The sequence below is a fragment of the Scomber scombrus genome, chromosome 21 (assembly GCF_963691925.1).
Source record: "Scomber scombrus chromosome 21, fScoSco1.1, whole genome shotgun sequence".
NCBI lineage: Eukaryota > Metazoa > Chordata > Actinopteri > Scombriformes > Scombridae > Scomber > Scomber scombrus.
This window is the reverse complement of record NC_084990.1, coordinates 22,989,003-23,012,791: the sequence shown is the minus strand read 5'-3', so window position 1 is coordinate 23,012,791 and position 23,789 is coordinate 22,989,003. Positions and strand designations below refer to the sequence as shown.

Below are 23,789 nucleotides of genomic sequence, written 5' to 3'. Positions count from 1 at the left end.
AATGATTAATACATACATTTAAATGATAAAAAGAATCATTACTTCCTGCCATATCTCAGAAATCTTTACATTTGTCTTTACATCCTTGAAAATACATCTAGTTAAGCTACTTTCATGTGTGTTTCTGTTTGTTGTGATACAGACTGGATGTAATATTATATTCATTTCAGTGTCATCATTCTCTCAATGGCTAATTTACTCATCCTCTCATTTCAGGAGGCTTGTGGCAGATTGCATCGGATCTCTCTTAACAAGCAGCCAATCACAACAGGGAGAGGAGTCTGAGGTCTTTGCTCCAGCATGGAATCATACGCAGCCTCGCTCAATCGCAGCCAGTCGATGGCGAGCGGCATGGAGAAGGCATCGCCTACGTGGAACAAACCCTCTCACTCTCGGAGCAGCAGCACTCTGTCGTCTCGCCACTCCAGACAGGTGAGTCTCACCTCAGTCAGGTGGACATGAATAACTTTAAATACTAAAACCAGAATCACAACCACAAGGACCAAAATAACATCATATTATGTTGTTGTTTTATCTGTATTTATATGGATGACATATTCAGACCAATACAGTATAAAAGGTATCAATACAGCTATCTATAAATACCCCATTACATCTAAATGTCCTGCATGAAAAATCAACCCAAGTAAAAGTACTGCAGTATTATGAGCGATGTAGTATGCAGTATTACAGTAAAAGTACTGCATTATTATGAGCGATGTAGTATGCAGTATTACAGTAAAAGTACTGCAGTATTATGAGTGATGTAGTATGCAGTATTACAGTAAAAGTACTGCAGTATTATGAGTGATGTAGTATGCAGTATTACAGTAAAAGTACTGCAGTATTATGAGTGATGTAGTATGCAGTATTACAGTAAAAGTACTGCAGTATTATGAGTGATGTAGTATGCAGTATTACAGTAAAAGTACTGCAGTATTATAGTGATGTAGTATGCAGTATTACAGTAAAAGTACTGCAGTATTATGAGCGATGTAGTATGCAGTATTACAGTAAAAGTACTGCAGTATTATGAGCGATGTAGTATGCAGTATTACAGTAAAAGTACTGCAGTATTATGAGCGATGTAGTATGCAGTATTACAGTAAAAGTACTGCAGTATTATGAGTGATGTAGTATGCAGTATTACAGTAAAAGTACTGCAGTATTATGAGTGATGTAGTATGCAGTATTACAGTAAAAGTAGTTGTTTGGTCCTCTGACTGATATATTATTATTATGACATCATTAGATTATTAATAGTGAAGCATCAGTGTTAGAGCAGCATGTTACTGTTTTAGCTGCTGGAGGTGGAGCTAGTTTACACTACTTTATATACAGTTAGCTAGTTTAGTCCAGTGGTTCCCAACCTAGGGGTGGGGCCCCTCCAAAGAGTCAGCAGATAAATGTGAGGGGTGGTGAGATGATTAATGTAATTTTTTCTGGACTTTTTCTCTAATCTCTAATCTAGTTTAGAGGGAAAAATCACTATTTGGTGGAGCTGTTAACAACTCATAGACATCTGAAATGTGAGCCGACTACACACTGAACAATGTGTTGTATCTTAAAAGCTTGTTATATTTTCCATTGTGTCAAATATTCAACTGTAAAGTAACTAAAGCTGTTAAATAAATGTAGTGGAGTAAAAAGAACAATATTTCCCTCTGAGATGTAGAAAGTAGCATCACATGGAAATGATGCCAAAGTAATTCAGCATCACCCAGTAAGTGTTAATTTGTCCATAATGATGATTTTAACTGAACCTGACCGGTATGACCACAACAAACTAATTTAAAACATGTCCAGGATGCAACACTCACACATTTTAACACCTAAAAGTGTCCAAAAAGAAAGAAGAACCTCTCACATGATCAGATTTTCATATCAGTAGATTAGTGATAAAACATATATACTCTCTAACATACTAGAAAGTAGACCTCCCTTCTTCTTTTTCACAGTTTTTGATACAAACTTCTGTCACTTAAACTACTATTTTCAATGTTTTGATGAGCCATTTCATGATATATTGATTCCAAATCACACAAAATATGTTGTGTTTTCTATTTAATACCAATTTAAAAAAAAAAAAGAACAATAAAACACGAAAGAGTAAACACTTATCATATAGCCTAGTTACCTTAAATCCAGTGTTTTCTTTCCTGGGCATGCTGCCAATAGATCATCAAAGATTGGGAAGTGATTGACGATCTTCAGGTAGACATGCACCTCGGAGGCGATAATCTTCAAGATATGACCACTCCGGGTATCTGTGAGGGTTATCTTCTCAAGAGGAGGAAGTGGCCTCTGAAAGGATGGCACAAGGTGAGAAATACATCCATCTTATTACTTTTGCATGATGAGATTTTACATTTTGACCTTTTAATTAATTCATTTTTCTCTTTTCAGCGATACTTTGTCTTGGAAGCAGGGACATTGCGCTACTCCAAAAGCCAACAAGATGTAAGTGAATGTTTCACTCTGCATGTTTCAGGTGTCTCCCGACTCTAACACACCTGACTCTGATTATTAACTCGTTATTAAGCCTTTAACGAGCTTCAGCTGCTTGATAACGAGCTAATAATTAGAGTCAGGTGTGTTAGAGTGAGGAGCAGGGTTGGGAAGGTTGCTATGGAAACGTAATAGGTTACAGATTACAGATTAAGTAATGTAACTATTTCAGTTACTTCATCAAAGTAATTTAACTTATTACATTTGATGACTTTTCTAATGTTCTAACCAATGTTTTCAGCTGTTAGGGTAAATGTTCCCTCCATCTGTCCTTCCTTCCTTCCTTCCTTCCTTCCTTCCTTCCTTCCTTTCTTCCTACCTTCTTTCCTTCCATCTTTCCTTCCTTTCTTCCTCCGTTCCTTCCTTCCTTCCTTCCTCCTTCCTTCCTTCTGTCCTTCCTTCCTTCTGTCCTTCCTTCCTTCCTCCTTTCCTTCATTCTTCCCTCCTCCCTTCCTTCCTTCCTTCCTTCCTTCCTTCCTTCCTTCCTTCCTTCCTTCCTCCCTTCCTTTCTTCCTCCCTCCCTCCCTTCCTTCCTCCCTTCCTCCCTTCCTTCCTTCCTTCCTTCCTTCCTCCCTCCCTCCCTTCCTTAGATCTAAGTCCAGCTGTTTTTCATGGATACTGACATGATTTATAAGGGAGATCATTTCTTATAAAGCAACATTTATCTCTCATTTGAAAATGTATTCATTAGTTCATGTAGATTTTGGAATATAAAATAAAGATATTTGATGAATAAAGTGGGTTTAATTGGTACTGTGACTCCATTTAAGCCCATGTGTGCTCCAAATAAGCCCACGTCATGATTTATTTACTAAATATATTAAAAAATATTGATTTCAAAGAATTAAAAACAGCAATATATGTATTCAGTAACATGTTAAATATTAAAAAAATGAGGAAAAAACCCTCCTGAGTAAAATCTTAAAGGTCTGACTTCAGATGTAACCTACTTTATAATCATCATTTTCATCAGTAACTGTAACAGATTGCAACTGTTTTACGACATGATTTTAAAGTGATAATATGTAAACTCTCCTCAACCCTCCTGTTGTCATTGAGTCAAGGAAGGAAGGGAGGAAGAAGGAAGGAAAGGAGGGAGGGAGGAAGAAGGAAGGAAAGGAGAGAGGAAGAAGGAAGAAAGGAAGGAAGGGAGGAAGATGGAAGGAAGGAAGAAGGGAAGGAGGGGAAGGAAGGAAGGAAGGAAGGAAGGAAGGAAGGAAGGAAGGAAGGGAGGAAAGGAAAGAAGGAAGGAAGGTAGGAGGGAGGGAGGGAGGGGAGGGAGGAAAGAAGGAAGATAGGAGGGAGGGAGAAAGGAAAAGAAGAAGGGAGGAAAGAAGGAAGGTAATGGGGAGGAAAGAAAGAGAGAAGGGTTGAGGGAGGGAAAGAAGGAAGGGAGGAAGAAAGGAATGAAGGAAGAAAAGAGGGAAGGAAAGAGAGAAGGGAGGAAAGAAGGAGGGAGGGAGAAAGAAGGACAGAAGGAAGGAAGAAAGGGGGATGGAGGAAAGAAAGAAGAAAGGGAGGAAAGAGAGAGGAAGGAAAGAAAGAGAGAAGGAGGGAGGGAGGACAGATGGAAGGAAGGAAGGAAGGAAGGAAGGAAGGAAGGAAGGGAGGAAGAAGCAAAGAAAGGAGGAAGGGAGGAAGAGGGAAGGAAAGGAGGGAGGAAAGAAGGAAGGAGGGAGGGCGGGAGGGAGAAAGGAAGGACAGAAGGAAGGAAGAAAGGGGGATGGAGGAAAGAAAGAAGGAAGGGAGGAAAGAGAGAGGAAAGAAAGAAAGAAAGAAGGAGGGAGGGAGGAAGGACAGACGGAAGGAAGGAAGGGAGGAAAGAAGGAACAGTCAAAACAGACGGAGTCAATTTGTACCGGGAGGACGACAGGAAGGTTAATATTTGCTGTTTCTCTGCAGGTATCCAGAGGAAGAGTGCAGGGCTCTTTAGATGTCAGCCTTGCTGTGATGTCCATCAACAAGAAGTCAAACCGGATTGACTTGGACGCAGGAGACATTCTCTATCACATGAAGGTAAACTTAACGCTGCTGCTGCTTTTCCTCATGCAAATAAATTATGTGCTTTAATGTTTAACCTTCGTGTCTGTTTTGATTGTTCCTTCTTTCCTCGGTTACTTACTTCCATCTGTCCGTCCTCCCTCCTTCCTTCTCTCGTTCTTTCCTTTCTTCCTTCCTTCTGTCCTTCCTCCCTCCCTCCTTCTCTCTTTCTTTCCTTCCTCTCTCTTTCCTTTCTTCCTTCCTTCTGTCCTTCCTTCCTCCCTCCTTCCTTCTTTCCTTCCTCCATCCCCCTTTCTTCCTTCCTTCTGTCATTCCTTCCTCCCTTTCTTCTTTCCTCCCCATTACCTTCCTTCTTTCCTCCTTCTTTCTTTCCTCCCTCCGTCCCTCCTTCTTTCCTTCCCTCCTTCCTTCCTTCCTTCGTTCCTTCCTTCCCTCCCCTTCCCTTCTTTCCTCCCTCCCTCCCTCTCTCTTTCTCTCCTCCCCATTACCTTCCTTCCTTCCTTCCTTTCCTTCCTTCTTCCTTCCTCACTTCCTTCCTTCCCTCCCTTCCTTCCTCCCTCCCTCCCTCCCTCCCTCCCTCCCTCCCTCCCTCCCTCCCTCCCTTCATTCCTTCTTCCTCCCTTCCTTCCTTGACTGGAGGACAACAGGAGGGTTAAAACAACAAATAAAAATAATAAATGACTTTTTCTTGTCTCTGAAGGCAAAGAGCCACGAGATCTTCTACATTTGGACGACTAAGCTTCAAGCCCATCGCCAGTACAAGAAGAACGAGGCGGCACACGGTCACGGCAGCTTCCTCATCAGTTTCTCCAGCAGTGCAGCTCAGAGGAACGGAGATTCGGTAAATATCAAACAAAACAAAAAGTTGCAAATCAAAGTGTAACAGATCATTCTTTACAGGTGCAACTTAACCTTCGTATCGTCCTCCTGGGTCAAATTGACCCCGTCTGTTTTGACTGTTCCTTCTTTCCTCCCTTCCTTCCTTCCTTCCTTCCGTCTGTCCTTCCTTCCTTCCTTCATTCCTTCCTTCCTTACCTTCCTCTCTTCCTTATTTCCTATGTCCTTCTTTCCTTCCTTCCTCCCTTCCCTCCCTCCCTCCTTCCTTCTTTCCTCCCTCCCTCTTACCTTCCTTCCTGCCTTCTTTCGTCCATCCTTCCTTCACTCCTTCACTCCTTCCTTCCTCCCCTTCCTTCCTCCCTTCCTTCCTCCCTCCTTTCCTTCCATCCTCCCTTCCATCCTTCCTTCTTCCTCCCTTCCTTCCTTCCTTCCTCCCTCCTTTCCTTCCTTCTTCCTCCCTTCCTTCCTCCGTCCTTTCCTTCCATCCTCCCTTCCTACCTCCCTTCCATCTTTCCTTCTTCCTTCTTCCTTCCTTCCTTCCTTCCTTCCTTCCTTCCTTCCTCCTTTCCTTCCTTCTTCCTCCCCTCCTTTCCTTCCATCCTCCCTTCCTTCCTCCCTTCCATCCTTCCTTCTTCTCCTTCCTTCCTCCCTTCCATCCCTTCCTTCTTCTCCTTCCTCCCTTCCATCCTTCTTCCTCCCTTCCATCCTTGACGCGAGGACAACAGGAGGGTTAAACTAACTTCCCTCTCTGTGTTTACATCACCAGAGCTCTGCAGGCGTTGCAGACTCAGCAGGAGCATCAGGAGTTCTTCCATCAGCTAACACTGCCGCCAACACTAAAGTGTCTGCGTGGCTGCAGCAGAGTCACGATCCAGACGCCTGCGTTCGAGGTATTTCACTTACCGTTTATTCTTAAGTGCAAAAAGACACAAAATACACAACCATATTATGAAAGGGGGATAAAAATAGCCAAATGTAAATCTAAATTCATGATTAATGTTCTTAAAAGTGTGCTATTTTTGACATGTATTAATGTATAATACATGTATTAATTGTATTAAAATACATTTTGGACTTTACTTCTATTTTTGAGATACCATTAAGTTGTAATTAAGTATAACCTTTATAATCTTTAGTATCACCTTTACGATAACTTCCAGTACACATTTAAGCAAGAAATATGTTTTAATATCATCCAATCCAATCCAACTTTTTTTGTTAAGCACTTTAAAACAACCAAAGTGCTGTACAGAAGAATAAATAAGAAACATAATAGCTCACATGATAATAATCATTATCAGATTATGTAAAAAAACAAACCAAAAAAAAACCCCATTAAAAATATCATCTGAGTAACTTAAAAATAGATTTCAAGTGTATTTATATTATGTACCAAGAAGTGTATTGAAATTAAATTCATTGTGTCTCAAAACAGAAACAGTCAAATATATTTGTATACTAATTATGTATAGAATAAATAAATAAATAAATAAACAAATAAAGTACCAATATTAGTCCTGCTGAAAATAGCGCACCTTAAACCCAGTATAATGTAATAAAGGTTTACTTTTTACACACTTAGAATATTTTAAGAACATTCCCAAATTCTTGTTTAGATACTGTATATATTCAGTGGACGCTGATAATAATCTTAAATCTAGGTAAATATCATGTTTTTGAGAGAAATTACTTCTTTCTTACCATTTGACACTATTCATTCATTCTTGAATGAGCACAGACTCATGAAATGTAAATGTGTAAGACTTTCTACAGGAGCAGTTTTCTTGTACATGAACCGACAGCAGGCTAATACGAGGCTTTGTGAAATCCTTGTTAATCTTCTTTTTTTCTCCTTAAAGTCCAACTTAAAGTAAACTGCCTTTTTTGTTGTCTGCCGCAGCTCCATTATCTGCTCTGTGAATCACTTGCCCTGTGCTTTCCTTTAAATAAGAAACCAAATATGGAGAAATGTACCTCTTAGTTTGACATTATTTTGAGTAAATAAATAAATAAATAAATATTGTTCTATTATAGGCAGAACAGATGGTCACACTGAGCCTGATTGCATCCTGCTAAACACAGGAGCCTTTTAGTTTTCTTCTTATCTAACTTATTAACATGCTCTTGCAGCTGCAGCACATTAAACAGTATGTTAACAGACTTGTAAATGTCACTTTGGACCCGTTTGGTTGTTTCTCTTCAAAATCTCTGTTAGTGACACAAAGTCAAAGTCTGTCCATGACTTGGAGTTTGCTTTCTTTGTCTCTCCTTTTTCTGTTTTTGGTAAGAAAAGGCAAGTTTATTTTTTATATTGGCACATTTTCGAAAAAATCAACACAAAGTAATATAAAAAATACATTTAAATGCAATTAAAAGGTGTTAAATTGGAAATGCAAATAGCTAAAATGGAATAAGACATAAAACAGGTGAATAAAAGTTACAGTGCAATGTAAGATATACATTTTTAAAAAGCCTTTAATTTGATTTAAATACTTTATATCACTGGCAGCCTGCTAGGAGCATTTCTAGTATTTCCTCAAAAGACCTTTCCTCTTCATTTTAATACTATAAAAATATGAAAAATACATTTAAAATTGGCCTTTTAAAAGTGATTACAACCACAGTTATCTGCCTAATTATTCATGCAAACCTGATAAAACTAAACTAAACTAAACCTCTGACGTTTCCCTCCAGAGTTGAACCGCTGCCACATGGATCTCTCCGAGCTGAACCGTTTGATCCTGAGGCTTCAGGCGCTGGAGGCCGGCCAGACTTTCACTAACGGAGACCTGCAGCGTATCATCAGCATACAGGTGAGCTTTTACTGTCCAGAGCTGCAGAATTTCAACAGCAAAGACTCCGGCACTCCTTTTTAATTGATATATTTTTTTTTATTTTTAAATGCAGAATCTTTCACTCGAGAAGCCGAAAAAGTCAAAGTCGGGGAAGATTGGGGTCATTCTCGCACCCTGTCCAGAGTAGAGGCTTTGGGAATGGTAAGAATCACCTTTAATTCACTTAATCTGTTAGAAATTAGCCTGACATATATGATTTCACATTTGCACAGTACTATGACATGATGTTAATTATGATTTTAACTGGTTTAACTCCCATTACTGATAATCTGAATTTGGATATTTGGCACTTTTGGCACTTTTTTTTTTTTTTTTTTTTTTTTAAACCTCTATATAACTTAATGGGGCCTTTTTCTGATCCAAAGCCTATTCGTGGGATTACTAAATCGGTGAGTGGCCAATTAGCAGAACATGAGAAAACTTACAAATTGATGCCGTGTTGACGTCCATTCCCTCTCCTTAAAAAAAATGAATTCCTGCATGAATAATTGGCATTAAAGATTTGTTTTCATGTTAAAATATGGATGAATAATGTCTCTCTATAAGCTCCTATCTGATGCATATCATTCATATTAAGCACTGTTTTATTCAACATACAAAACAGAGCATAGCAATGACATTATTCTGATCTATAGAGACATTAATTAGAGTTGTAGAGTGACAAAATTAAAAGATAAACCATTTTAACCCCACATTTAGTTTAGAGGCTAGAGCAGTATTTCTCTTGTTTTGTTTTTTAGGAACCCTGAGTAGTGTTTTTTATTTATCCTGCTAGCTCCTGTAGTCTTAATGCTGCAGCCTTAAAGGTTTTCATTCATGCCAAATAAATAGTATTTGGTGTTTAAGCTGCAGAGTGTAGCTGATGCAGTAGGACTGATAACCTGCAGGGCTGTAGCACCAGATTAATCATAAATCTGTAGTTAACCCCCCCCCCTCCCCCCCCCCCCCCCCCCATATGTAAATAAATCCCTCCTGATTAGAAGACTAGAATAATACAGATCAGACATCTAGCTGTGATATTCACTTTCACTTGTCATTGCAGGAAAAGCAAGCGGTATAAACTAATTTAAGACATTTAATGCCCCCCAATAATCCCCCTCAGTGTCACTTCTGCATTTATAAAAATATAACACAGCATGCAAATAAATACTCACCGCACAGTTTCAGTGTTTTTGTATTTGATTTTAATGGCAACTTCCCTATTTATAAAAGATTTAGCACCTTTATTTGAGCTTTTTATTCATTTTTTCATGCTTAATATACATATTTTTTTAGTTTTTTTTTAATGATTAAAAGAGTTTTGTTCAATTTGTGCCCAAAATTGCTCGTATCTGGCTGTTTATAAAGCATATTGTATAACTTTTCACCCAATTTTGTGTTATTAGACCCTTTTTAGCCAACTTAATTCCAACTTATTATTACATATCTTCTGAAATTATGGTCAAAAGGCCCTCATTTAAATACAATTATTATTATTATTACATCACACATCAGCCCACAGTGATGTCCAACAGTCCAAAACCTTTAGATATTTAATTTATTGTCACATAATGATAAAGACAAGCAATAAATCTTCACATTTGAGAAGCTGAAACCAGATAATATTTGGTCTTTTTACCTAAAAAATGCGAATATTTGTCAAATAATCCTCTCTTGATTGATTAATTGTTGCAGCTCTTGTTCACTTAATAATACAAACCTCAATTATACCTCATTTTTTAATTAACACCTGTTGACCTGAGGACAACAGGAGGGATATAAGCAAATGACAGTTTCTCTTTAACATGATTAGACATCAGCTGATATATAAAAGCTGTTTAATTAAGCGGTGAATTCCCTCCGCAGCTGTCCTCCAGCCACCTGAGCAGCTCCTCTCACCTCGGTACGTCGGTCCCCTCCATCCCCCGACTACGTCTACACACAGCTGTCTCCTCCTGTTCCCGCATCGCCCGAGGGCAAGAAGATCCAGCAGGATATCTGCGCCATGTCGCTACGAGGTCAGAGACTCGTTCATGTAGACTTTAAAAACTGGATGAAGAATGTTCCTGTGAAGAATTCAGTGCTGAGGAGAGATGGAGGGAAATAGTACTGGAGATAGAGAATGAGTTTTCATTCCTTCATCCCTTCCTCTTTTCCTTCCCTCCATCCTTCCCTCCCATCTTTCCCTCCTTCCTTCCTCCCTCCCTCCTTTGCTTCCTTCTTCCTTCCTCTTTTCCTTTCTCCCTCCCTCCCTCCTTCCTTCTTTCCTTTCCTTTCCTTTCCTCCCTTCCTTCCTCCCTACTTTCCTTCCCTCCATCCTTACCTCCCTCCCTCCCTCCTTTCCTTCCTTCTTCCTCCCTTCCTCCCTCCTTTCCTTCCTTCTTCCTTCCTCCTTTCCTTCCTTCTTCCTCCCTTCCTTCCTCCTTCGTTCCTCCCTCCTTTCCTTCCTTCCTTCTTTCTTCCTCCCTTCCTTCCTCCCTCCCTCCTACCTTCCTTTCTTCTTTCCTCCGTCCTACCTTCCTTCCTTGCCTTCCTTCTTTTTTCCTCCCTTCCTTCTTTCCTTCCTTCCTCCCTCCCTCCTTTCCTTCCTTCTTCCTCCCTTCCTTCCTTGACTCAAGGACAACAGGAGGGTTAAAACAATGTAAATGTTTCCTGATCTCCATGGTTACCAGAGTAAATGTAATATTTAGAACAATTGTATTCCATTAGCTTTATTTAATATAAAGTTATAATGTAAGATCATGCCAAACTAGTTGATATGGTGTTTTATTGACAATTTACTGTTTTTAAGCAAGTTGAATTATTTGGTACAAAGTTTTTATGGTTACACCACTTAGACATTTTTGCCATAATCCTCTAATATATTCTCTCAAAATGGATTAAAAGCAGAAATTTGATGATATTAAACATTTTATCCACCTACAGTATATTTAAGTGGACTCATACTAATAATTACTTACTTACTTAAAACATCAAATGAAAAGAGAATTCTTTGGAGCATTTTTGCATTTACATTTTAAAGCATTTTGTCAATATTGAGCAGGACATATCCTAAAAACAAAATTTTTTTCTACAGTTTTTGACTTATTATGTAAAATTAATTAAAGAAAACATAGTGTTGTGTTGCTAAAAGTGGATTATATTTTTTTCCCCACACTTTAATTCACATTTATTATCCTTTATATAATCTGATTTTTATGAATAAATACCAGTTACACCACTTGGACACTGGGTTGCATCACATCATTGACCCATACTTCAATATTTAAAGACAGCTGAAATGAATATCTAACTTTCCCTTTCTCAGTTCTGGCTTCTCTGAAGTCGGTGCATGAAACTCTGACGCAGGAGAGGCAGAAGCTTCAGGAAGTTTGGGAAACTAACGTCCCCTCATCCAACCTGCTAACTGAGGTGAGCTTCATGCTGGCGTCATCGTCTTCACACACTCTGGCTCTGGATCTTATTGTGGTTTTTAATGCCGAGCTTTCTTTGTTCTCTCTCTCTGCAGCCTGCAGGAGCGACACATCGAGCCCACGGGCCTCCATCGGTGGCGGATTCGGCTGCAGAGTATTTTGACGCCAGCGACGACGTCCTTTGCGGTAGTTCATCTGAGGTGTCTGATGAATCCGGGCTCAGTGAAGGAAGCACCACCAACTCAGAGCCGGAGGAAGGACATGGTGAGTACACGTGCATCAGAAACCTCGTTCATGCAATTTTACATGGAGCACAACTGAGAAAAATAGAGTAGAGCTGGTTGTGAGAGGCAGAAAAAATGGCACAAAATGTAAAGAAATAGATCAATTTTATGCATATGCTTTAATAGTTTCATCTATTCTAACAGCTAAATGCACATTTTAACAGAAAATTAACTTACTTATGTCAGAATCAGCTTTAGAAACCTCACAAAAATCCTTTAACCCTCCTGTTGTCCTCAGGTCAAGGAAGGACAGGAGGAAGGGAGGAGGAAAGGAGGAAAGAAGGAAGAAAGGAAGGAAAGAAGGAAAGGAGTAAGGAGGGAGGAAGGAAGGAAGGAAGGAAGGAGGGAGGGAGGGAGGAAGGAAGGAAGGAAGGAAGGAAGGAGGGAGGGAGAGAGGAAGAAAGGAAGGAAGGAAGGAAAGAAGTAAGGAAGGAGGGAGGAAGGAAGGAAGGAAGGAAGGAAAGGAGGAAGGAGGGAGGGAGGAAGGAAGGAATGAAGGAAAGGAGGAAGGAAGGAAGGAAGGAAGGAAGGAAGGAAGGAAGGAAGGAAGGAAGGAAGGAAGTCAGGAAAGAAAGAGAGAAGGAAGGAAGGAAGTGAGGAAAGAAAGAGAGAAGGAAGGGAAGAATGAAGGAAAAATTAAAGAAAGAGGGAAGGAAGGAAAGAAGGAACAGTCAAAAGAACAACAGGGGGGTTAAAAATGTGTTTTTGTGTGTTTTAAAGACCAAACATAACATTTTATTGCCTGAATAATAATAATATTAATAATAATAATAATAACATTTTGTCTCATTTCACCAACATTACAGCATCAGCCACCCGGAAGTACCGTGCCAGTGTTTCCAGATCTCCCAACAGTGTCGTTCCAAGAGCACCGGACGCCGAACTACACTTCCTGCTGACTGTCCAGACAACAGCCACGTGGGCCTCATGGCTATCCTCTACAATAACATAGGTACAGTATGGACTAAACTTGTATATGGGTCAGTGACAAATAAGGGTTGGCAAGATGAGCAATTCAAAAATATCTTAATAATAGTTTTAAAAGCAGCATCAGGTTTGTTAAAATGTACATTTAGTATTTTGGTTGGTTTTATATCATTTGAAATGACATTTGCACCATTTTTTTTTATCAAACGTAAGACTGAATGCTCCTGAAAATGTCAAATGGTGTAACCACAAAAGAATGATAAATATTACATATTTTATCACCTACAGTGTATTTAAGTGGACTTATACTAATAATTACTTCATTTAAAACATGTAAATGTTTCCTGATCTCCATGGTTACCAGATTAAATGTAATATTTAGAACACTTGTATTCCATTACCTTTATTTAATATAAAAAGTTATAATGTAAGATCATGCCAAACTAGTTGATATGGTGTTTTATTGACAATTTACTGTTTTTAAGCAAGTTGAATTATTTGGTACAAAGTTTTTATGGTTACACCACTTAGACATTTTTACCATAATCCTCTAATATATTCTCTCTAAATGGATTAAAAGCAGAAATTTGATGCTGGGTCCACAAAAAAAGAATGTGTGCAAGTTATTCATACGTTTATTTTCATATTTTAACCCCTTTAAATTTAAACTAAACCACATGGACACATAAAAAACATCACTGACCCATGTATATAGGAAAAATGTGCAACACAATTTTATAAAAGTCGTCATTAATGTGCAAAACATTTCCATAATTTGACATTTTCCTTTTGTAACACTGAGCTCTAGTGTTTGTTTCCCACACTCTGAAGTTTGCTCTTGGCTGGTTCTCCTCAGGTAAAGACTTGGCTCGGGTGTCGATGCCCGCAGCTCTTAACGAGCCCGTTAACCTGCTGCAGAGGCTGTGTGAGGAGCTGGAGTACAGCGAGCTGCTGGACACTGCCAACAACACATCGGACCCCTACCAGAGAATGGTGAGACCTTCCAAATATATGTAAAACCTATCTGTGAGACAGATGGGAAACAGAGTGAACACAGATATACTGCTGAGCTGACCTGGTGCTGATGATGTAGAATAAATCCTGATGAGTCTGTGCATCATTACAGCTCGTACATCTTACTGTATGATAACAGTAAAGGAGTCAATTTGTGGAGTTCTCTTCATTCAGTCTTTCCACCAAATACTTTGTGTGTATCTATGAACTCTGACAAACATCCTGAATGCATGTTCTCTCTCACACATTTGCAGAGACAAGATATTTAAACTTAGGGCTTCAACTAATCATTATTTTCATCATCAATTAATCTGTCAATTATTCTCATGATTAACTGATTTGTTGTTTGGTTCATAAAATGTCAGAAAATGGTGAAAAGTGACGATCACTGTTCCCCAAAAGCCTGAGCTGATATTCATTTCCCTGTCATTGAAGTCTAAAGAAAACAAAACACATTTCAGAAGCTGGAAAACAGAGAATTTCAATGTTTCTTCTTAAAAAAACTATTCAAAATGATTAATCGATTATCAAAATAGTTTGTAATGAATCTAACAATCTGTTAATCGTTGCAGCTTCACACCATAGTAGAAAAAGCAGAGCATAGTAAATGTAAAATACTTTATAGAGTTTTGTATGTAGACCAAAAAATATTTAGGTAATTGTCTAATAATCAAAGATTAAAGAAAACAGAAAATATTCACATATCAGAAGCTGGAAAACAGAGAATTTGGACATTTTCTCCTTTAAAAAAATCAATAGTCAAAATGATTAATTGATCAAAATAGTTGACAATCAATCAATTAATTGACTAATCTTTGCAGCTCTAGTGGAAAGTCAGAGTATAGTAAATCTAAAATACTGTACTATAGAGTTCTGTATGTAGATCACCAGATATTTAGTTTACTGTTAAAAAAACCCAACCTAGAAAATATTCACATTTCAGAAGCATTAAGGGAGGAAGGAAGAAAGGAAGGAAGGAAAAGAGGAAGGGAGGAAGGAAGGACAGAGGAAAGAAGGAAGGTAGGAAGGAAGGAAGGAAAGAAGGAGGGAGGGAGGGAGGGAGGGAGGAGGGGAAGGAAAGAAGGAGGGAGGGGGAAGGAAGGAGGGAAGGAAAGAAGGAGGGAGGGAGGAAGGAAGGACAGAAGGAAGGAATAAAGGGGGATGGAGGGAGGAAAGAGAGAAGGAGGGAAGAAAGAAGGAGGGAGGGGGGAAGGAAGGAGGCAAGGAAAGAAGGAGGGAGGGAGGAAGGAAGGACAGAAGGAAGGAATAAAGGGGGATGGAGGGAGGAAAGAGAGAAGGAGGGAAGGAAAGAAGGAGGGAGGGAGGAAGGAAGGACGGAAGGAGAGATTTTAGACATATTCCATTTTAAAAATGATTAAAAATGATTAATTGATTATCAAAATAGTTGGAGATTTATTTAATAGTTTGCATCTAATTAAATACTCAGTTAAAATCCACTTTTACATCCATGTTTGCCAGCTTGCTGCCTTCTTCCTCCCTGCCTTATTGAAGTGTTGCACATCAACCCTGCAAACAGCGTGATCAGTGTGAAACTAGCAGCATGTATCACTCCACATTATGAAGAAATAAATAAAGATTTAACCAAATTATCAGTGAAAACCAGTGTAAATAAAAAATGTTTTGCATGTTTGTCTCTTGCAGGTTTACATTGCTGCCTTCGCTATCTCCGGTTATTCCACTGCGACGTTCAGGAGCCACTACAAGCCCTTCAACCCGGTGCTGGGGAAACCTACGAGTGTGTCAGAGAGGACCGGGCCTTCAACTTCATCAGCGAGCAGGTACACCGAGAAAAAACTGATCTAATAATATCTTATTAACACGTATACGTCCTTTATCCTTCTGTCGTCCTCCGGGTCAAATTGACACCGTCTGTTTTGACTGTTCCTTCTTTCCTCCCTTCCTCTTTTCCTTTCTCCCTCCTCCCTTCCTTCCTTCTCTCCTTGCCTCTTTCTTTCCTTCCCTCCTTCTCTCTTTCCTCCCTCCATCCCCCTTGCTTCCTTCCTTCTGTCCTTCCTTCCTCCCTCCCTCCTTCTTTCCTTGCCTCCTTCCTTCCTCCCTCCCTCCCTCCTTCTTTTCTTCCCCTCCTTCCTTCCCTCCTCCCTCCCTAATTCTTTCCTTCCTTCCTTCCTACCTTCCTCCCTTCCTTCTTTCCTCTGTCCTTCCTCCCTCCCTCCTTCTTTCCTTCCTTCCTACCTTCCTCCCTTCCTTCTTTCCTCTGGCCTTCCTTCCTCCCTTCCTCTGTTCCTTCCCTCCTTCCTTCCTTTCTTCCTTCCTTCCTCCCTCCCTCCTCCCTCCTTCTTTCTTTCCTTCCTTTCTTCCTTCCTCCCTTTCTCCTTTTCCTCCTTCTCTTTCTTTCCTTCCTTCCTCCCTGCCGCCCTCCCTTCCTTCCTTCCTCCCTTCCTCCCTCCCTTCCTTCCTTATTCCTCCCTTCCTTCCTTGACTCGAGGACAACAGGAGGGTTAATACTGGTAAAAAGGAGGAGGAATTATAATTTAGCCCTCTTAATATATTAAGATGAATCACAGAGTGGTTTAATTGAGCAGCTCGACCACACGAAGCTGCAACACTGAAGGATTTATCGCTTTAATCAAATCACTGCAACCAATCATGTTCATAAAAAATGACCAGAAGTGTTTATGTAGTTTATTTAAAAAGTGATTGCAATAAAGGGAAAATAATTAAATGTCATTTTTGTCCACAGAGCAATTAATTACTGGAGCTGAAGCTAAGCGATGTACTGTAGATCCTAAGTAACAGGGACATTGATATTTAGGTTATTAATGATTATTATTAAGTTATTTCAGTGTTATATATATATTATTATAAAACTGTGTTTATTTGGTGTTTTTTAAGGAGCTTGTAATGTAGATTTATGAGTTAGCTGTAGGAAAGAAAGACGTTTATTATTTTTATTCTTTCATTCTTTTCATTTTGAATAAAAAAAACTAAAATTGTGATGAGATTATCTACACGGTCGCCCATAAAGATGGAATAATTTGGTTTTCAGACACATTTCTCTTTGTATTTTCTATTTATAAACATCAGTAATCACCTCTGACCAGGTGTAATGAGATTGATCAATACAATTTTTAGAATATATACACTTTATCTATCAATAATACATCACATTGTCACAATCATTTCATGGAAAGAGGTAAAAAATATTTTATTCCAACTTTATTGGCAACCGTGTATATATATTTATATGTTTTATATTTATATGTTGTTGATTTAAAGTCATAGTATGAGGTAGAGCTGCAAGAAAAAGTTGAATAATCAGTTTTAATATAATAAAATGATAATAATGATATAATATTTTAATGATTTTTTGATTTGAATTTGAGGATTTGATGCTTTTCTTTGTCCATACATGATAGTAACCTGATTCATACATTCTGGGTTTTTAAATGAGAGAGTAGAGGAGATATGTTTTTTACTCCAAGCAGGATTTTTCTGTCTAGAGGAGAATCTTTAAAGTAAATTATTAAAGTCATGGCAAAGTATTCTATATCATCTTTAAAACATAAAGCAGTCCTGCACATCTCAGTGTGCTGCTGTGGAAGAAAAGCTGCTGTGGAAAAGGCACATTAATGAAAAAACAGTATAAATATGTGCAGTCTCTTTGTTTAATAAGATTAAAGAGTTAAAACTATTTAGGACCTTGAGATAAAGATGTGATTTTGATGATTTTTTTCTCCTCTTTGTCTTCAGGTGTGTCACCATCCCCCCATCTCTGCCTGCCACGCAGACTCTGATAACTTCTCCTTCTGGCAAGGTAAGACTTCTTCTCTTCTTCTTCTTCTTCTTCTTCTTCTTCTTCTTCTTCTTCTCTTCTTCTTCTTCTTCTTCTTCTTCTTCTTCTCTTGACAAAATATATCTTCTTCTTCTTCTTCTTCTTCTTCTTCTTCTTCTTCTTCTTCTTCTTCTTCTTCTTCTTCTTCTTCTTCTTCTTCTTGACAAAATATATCTTCTTCTTCTTCTTGACAAAATATATCTTTTTCTTCTTCTTCTTCTTCTTCTTGACAAAATATATCTTCTTCTTCTTCTTCTTCTTCTTCTCCTTCTTCTTCTTCTTGACAAAATATATCTTCTTCTTCTTCTTCTTCTTGACAAAATATATCTTCTTCTTCTTCTTCTTCTTCTTCTTCTTCTTCTTCTTCTTCTTCTTCTTCTTCTTCTTCTTCTTGACAAAATATATCTTCTTCTTCTTCTTCTTCTTCTTCTTCTTCTTCTTCTTCTTCTTCTTCTTCTTGACAAAATATATCTTCTTCTTCTTCTTCTTCTTGACAAAATATATCTTCTTCTTCTTCTTCTTCTTCTTCTTCTTGACAAAATATATCTTCTTCTTTTTCTTCTTCTTCTCCTTCTTCTTCTTCTTCTTCTTGACAAAATATATCTTCTTCTTCTCTTTCTTCTTCTTCTTCTTCTTCTTCATCTTCTTCTTCTTCTTCTTCTTCTTCTTCTTCTTCTTCTTCTTCTTCTTCTTCTTCTTCTTCTTCTTCTTCTTCTCCTTCTCCTTCTCCTTCTCCTTCTTCTTCTTCTGCAGCCACAGTCTCAGTCTTTTTAATGTTTTAAGTGTTTTATTAAAAAGCTGCTCCTTTACTTACAGATAATATATTTTGTCATTTGTATCCCTGAACAGACCAACGATGGAAAAATAAATTCTGGGGGAAATCTTTGGAGATTCTGCCCACGGGGATGGTGAATGTCACTCTTCCAAGGTACAAAATATATATCTAGCTTTATTCTCACATTTCTCTGTATGTGTTTGTAAATGTACTGAGATGTGTCTGCTGGATGAGGTGTGACTTTAACCATTTAGTGTAACTTAAAGTCATATTTGTATGTGAAATAATGAAGCATATCTTCATCTCTGAAGCCACAGACTGAACAAACTTCAACTATCTGTCCTTATTTTACCTGATAGAGTCCCTGCATTTCATTGTGTATACTTAAAGATGTCATATCATAATTTGTGGCTAATAAAACTGGTGTGATGTGAATATTCACTGCACAAAATAAATCTCTAAACAACTTTGGGGTATAGTTTAGAAGAATTACTTGAATTTAAAGCTGCAATTTATGATTAATCTCATCATCAGTTTGCCTGACTTTTAGTTTTTGATTTGAAAATTCCTCTTTTTGACAGAATATTGTAAAAAATGTCAATCACATTATCCCAATACCTGAAGTGATGTCTTCAAACTGTTTGTTTTTTCAAGCTAGCAGCTCAAATCTGATCAAATATTAAGTTTACAATCATTTAAAACCTCAAATACTCACATTTGAGAAGCTGCAACCTCAAGAGGAACTGGACTCTGGGTGAGAAAGAAGGAGAGTGAGAGAGAGATAGAGAGAGAGACAGAGAGAGAGAGAGACAGAGAGAGACAAAGAGAGACAGAGAGAGAGAGAGAGAGAGAGAGAGAGAGAGAGAGAGAGAGAGAGAGAGAGAGAGACAGAGAGAGAGAGAGACAGAGAGAGACAAAGAGAGACAGAGAGAGAGAGAGAGAGAGAGAGAGAGAGAGAGAGAGAGAGAGAGACAGAGAGAGACAGAGAGAGAGAGAGAGAGAGAGAGAGAGAGAGACAGAGAGAGACAGAGAGAGAGAGAGAGAGAGAGAGAGAGACAGAGAGAGAGAGAGACAAAGAGAGACAGAGAGAGACAGAGAGAGAGAGAGAGAGAGAGAGAGAGAGACAGAGAGATAGAGAGAGAGACAGAGAGAGAGACAGAGAGATACAGACAGAGAGAGAGAGAGAGAGAACTAGTCCATTGACTCAATTAACGGACTAATGTTTTCAGCTGTAATTAAACTCTGCTGAATCGCGGTGTGGTTGTCCAGGTATGGAGATCACTACGAGTGGAACAAAGTGGTGACCTGCATCCACAACGTCCTCAGTCAGCAGCGCTACCTGGAGCACTACGGAGAGGTGACCATCCGCAACCTGAAGAGCAACGTCTGCACCTGCAAGATCACCTTCGTCAAGGTCAGTTAAATGTTTATCCTTCTGTCGTCCTCCCGTCTGTTAACTGTTCCTTCTTTCCTCCTTCCTTCTTTCCGTCTGTCCTTCCTCCCTCCCTCCTTTTCTCTTTCTTTCCTTCCTCTCTCTTTCCTCCCTTCCTTCTTTCCGTCCTTCTGTCCTTCCTCCCTCCCTCCTTCTTTCCTTCCATCCTTCCTTCCTTCCTCCCTTCCTTCCTTTCCTTCCTTTCCTTCCTCCCTCCCTCCTTCTCTCTTTCTTTCCTCCCCCTACCTTCCTCCCTTCCTTCTTTCCTCTGTCCTTCTTTCCTTCCTTCCTCCCTTCCTCTTTTCCTCTCTCCCTCCCTCCTTCCTTTCCTTCCTCCCTTCCTTCTTTTCTTTCCTCCCTTCCTTCCTCCCTTCCTTCCTTCCTTCCTTCCTCCCTCCTTCCTTTCTTTCCTTCTTCCTCCCTTCCTTCCTTTCCTCCCTTCCTTCTTTTCCTCTCTCCCTTCCTTTCCTTCCGCGCTTCCTTCCTTTCCTCCCTTCCTTCTTTTCCTTCCTCCCTCCTTTCCTTCTTCCTTCCTCCCTTCCATCCTTCCTTCCTTGACTCGAGGAAAACAGGAGGGTTACTATCTTCTACTTTGACCTCTGAATGATCTGGAGTTTAAATCCTTTTCTTTTTGGTTTGACTTTGGTTGCAGAGTCTCAACTAATGAGACTAATGAAGTGGGTTTTTTTGTGTTGTAGTCTCGTTATTGGGGCTCAGAAATGAACAAGAACGAGGTGCAAGGTACGGTGCTGGATGAAAGCGGGAGTGTCATTCACCGGTTTGGAGGTCTGTGGCATGAAGGCATCTACTGTGACACTCTGCCCACTCCTAAATGTGTCTGGAAGCCAAGTGAGTCTAAAAATAAGACTTAATACATTTCTATAAGTGTGTTTACTTTTGAATTTGTCCCTCAGATTTATTGGATGTGTCACGTGTGACTGTGGGGGTTCAAAATGATTGCACTCTTGACGTGCATGTTTTAAAAATAGAAGTAAAAGTGAGATGATTAACCCTCCTGTTGTCCTCGAGTCGAGGAAGGAAGGGAGGAAGAAGGAAGGAAAGGAGGAAGGGAGGAAGGAAGGAAGGGAGGAAGGAAGAAGGAAGGAAAGGAGGAAGGGAGGAAGGAAGGAGGAAGGAAGGAAGAAGGAAGGAAGGAGGGAAGGAAGGAAGGGAGGAAGAAGGAAGGAAAGGAGGGAGGGAGAAAAGGAAAGAAGGAAGGAAGGAAGGTAGGAGGGAGGGAGAAAGGAAAAGAGGAAGGGTGGAAGGAAGGAAAGAAGGAGAGAGGAAAGAAGGAAGGAGGGAAGAAAGGGGGATGGAGGAAGGGAGGAAATAAGGAACAGTCAAAACAGACGGGGTCAATTTGACCCGGGAGGACGATACGAAAGTTAAGCGCTCCCGTTGCAAAAGCCAAGTGTCACGTTTGCTCAGCAGCTCACCTGTGAGGCTTCCTGTCCCCCCCCACAGATCCCCAGCCAAAGGATTCCCTGCTGTACTACGGCTTCTCCACCTTCGCCTTGGAGCTGAATGAACTCACCTCAGACCTGAAGCCCCTCCTGCCTCCGACAGACAGCCGCTTGCGTCCAGACCAACGGTGAGCGAGAGCCACACATGTAAAAAAGATGATATATAAGAAGTTAACTTTTTACTCATTGAATTCTTTCTCCACCTTTGTGCAGATTGCTGGAGGAAGGAAACGTGGAGGGAGCAGACAATAAAAAAGATGAAATAGAAGAAAATCAGAGGGCGAGAAGAAAAGAGCTCTCCAAAAAGGTGAAGATCATAATCCACGTTTCTTCAAGTAAGTTCATTTATCATCTATTAACCTGCTGATTATTTTCTCGATGGATCAGTTTAGTTTAAGTCTATAAAATAATGAAAAAATGGCATTTAAAAGGAAAAACTCTCCTTTAATGTGAATAAACCTCAAGCAGAATCAGGCTCCAGGTGGGCGACCATCTGCCTTGACTGATTGAGGTTGAGGGAGAGAAGGAGAAGAGAGAGAAAGGAGAAATAAAAAGGAGAGGGGAAAGGGAGAAGAGGGAGAGAGGAGAGAAAGGCACAATCACTCAACTTTGCAAATAATAGGAGTTTTAACAGCAATTGGACATCTGGACATCCATGAGGTCCTGGAAGAGGATGCATCTACCTGCATCTAACATAGAGAGCTCCTGGGAAGAAGTTTATGTTAGTGAATGCATTAATAGTACATGAATGTAAATGGATAGAGAGAAAGAGAGAGGGAGGAGGAAAGAGGAGCTCAGTGCATCATGGGAGTCCCCCAGCAGTCTAAGCCTATAGCAGCATGAACTAGGAGCTGGTCCAAGACAAACCTAAACTATAAGCTTCATCAAAAAGGAGAGTTTGAAGCCTACTCTTAAACATTAAGAGAGTGTCTGCCCTCCTGGACCGAATCTGGAGAGGAGTCTGATAAATAATACTTCAAAATACAACTAAACACTCCTGCACTGACAGTTTACATCAAAAACGGTTAAGTCTGCATCAAAAGTTCATCATCTGCTGCAGTTTATTGTCCATTTCAATGCTGAGGTATTTGTATGTTGTGACCATTTCCACTGTTTTACTGTTGCAGGAACTAAATACTAAATGTTAAACCTAAATGTTTGATTGCATGAACGTGTGCTTGTAATCAGAGTATTTGCTCAGGTTGTTCATCTGAGTCTGGACTGTTTATTTGCTCTCTTGCATCTCTTTGAAAGTTTTAACTTTAGTTGAACTGATTGCAAACAAAATATGCAATAAAATCACCATAAAACAAAGGTAAAACCCAGCAGAAATAAAGTGCAGAATAAATGACTTAAAGGTAAAACATTCTTTAAGGTGGCACCTAATTTACACTTAATCTGACTGTCGTAACAACTTTTAAAATTGTTAAAAATCAACACATTTATGAGGTGATACATCTTTGTTTCACTCAGGTTTTCTCACCATGTTCTTGTGCAAATTACCTGAATTTCTAGCAGGTTTGTAAATGATTGTTTATTCTTCTTCTTTTAGGAAAGCCAAAGATACCTGCGGGCGTGACGTCTGGTTGACAAACGGGATGTACTGGAAGCTCAGGCAGGATCCAGGTTTCGCAAAAACTGAAAACATAACTCTGTGGTGAAGACGACTACGAGACCAAACCATGACAAAAAGAGAGAGAGAGAGAAATGGTTAATATAATAACTGTTGTGGATATTTGGACAGCATATATGAACCACTCTGGGAATGTAGAGCAGAGCGGAGATAGTGCTGATCTCTTCTCGTCTTCTCTCTCTAAACCCCGTGACTGGCTCATGGGAACCCTCCACACCTGATGTAGTCCTATTAGAGAGTCTCCATGTGAGAGTACACTGCATATATTATAATCAGGTGAAGAAAAAAACAGAAATCGAGACATTTTTTAATGCATTTTATTATTATTATTTTTTTTTTAGCTGACTTTAATCAACATATTTAAGTTTTCATTTTTGAGAATTTCACAGTTTTCTGAGACTCTTCTTCTCTCCGACGAACGCTCGGCAGATTTCAGGACTTGAAATGGACTAATTACTTGAAATGAAAAAGATGTCAGGTTAGAAAGAGGCCTACAACTGTGTTAGTGTATTAAATATAAAAAAAACATACAATTGAATCATGTCTCCTGATAACCAGCTTACTGCGTTTTATAATGAGTACAAATGTTTGACTGTATAAATGTGCTGTAGTCAGGGCCGGGATTACCCAACTGCCCAAAACACCTCAGACCCATGAAAGAGGAGGGGGGGGGGGGGCACCTGCCTGCTTTGTGGTAATTTGATTTAACCCTCCTGTTGTCCTCGAGTCAAGGAAGGAAGGGAGGAAGAAGGAAGGAAAGTAGGATGAAGGGAGGAAGAAGGAAGGAAAGGAGGAAGGAAGGGAGGAATAAGGAAGGGAGGAAGGAAGGATGAAGGGAGGAAGGAGGAAGGAAG

The 23,789-nt window shown here is 39.5% G+C and overlaps 1 protein-coding gene across 1 annotated transcript; it reads left to right on the top strand.

The window, feature by feature from the left end:
* The first annotated feature begins 300 nt into the window (after nucleotides 1-300).
* Nucleotides 301-22,963, top strand: osbpl7 (oxysterol binding protein-like 7). The gene is given in 26 exon segments (XM_062442528.1): nucleotides 301-432; nucleotides 2,179-2,322; nucleotides 2,407-2,460; nucleotides 4,411-4,524; nucleotides 5,210-5,350; nucleotides 6,113-6,236; nucleotides 8,041-8,159; nucleotides 8,254-8,293; nucleotides 8,296-8,342; nucleotides 10,047-10,103; nucleotides 10,105-10,198; nucleotides 11,488-11,591; nucleotides 11,689-11,857; nucleotides 12,684-12,737; nucleotides 12,740-12,829; nucleotides 13,661-13,797; nucleotides 15,481-15,556; nucleotides 15,559-15,617; nucleotides 17,551-17,614; nucleotides 18,482-18,560; nucleotides 19,677-19,821; nucleotides 20,538-20,688; nucleotides 21,304-21,430; nucleotides 21,516-21,601; nucleotides 21,604-21,637; nucleotides 22,855-22,963. Coding segments are annotated over 26 exon segments (2,550 nt in total).
* Nucleotides 22,964-23,789: the final 826 nt, after the last annotated feature.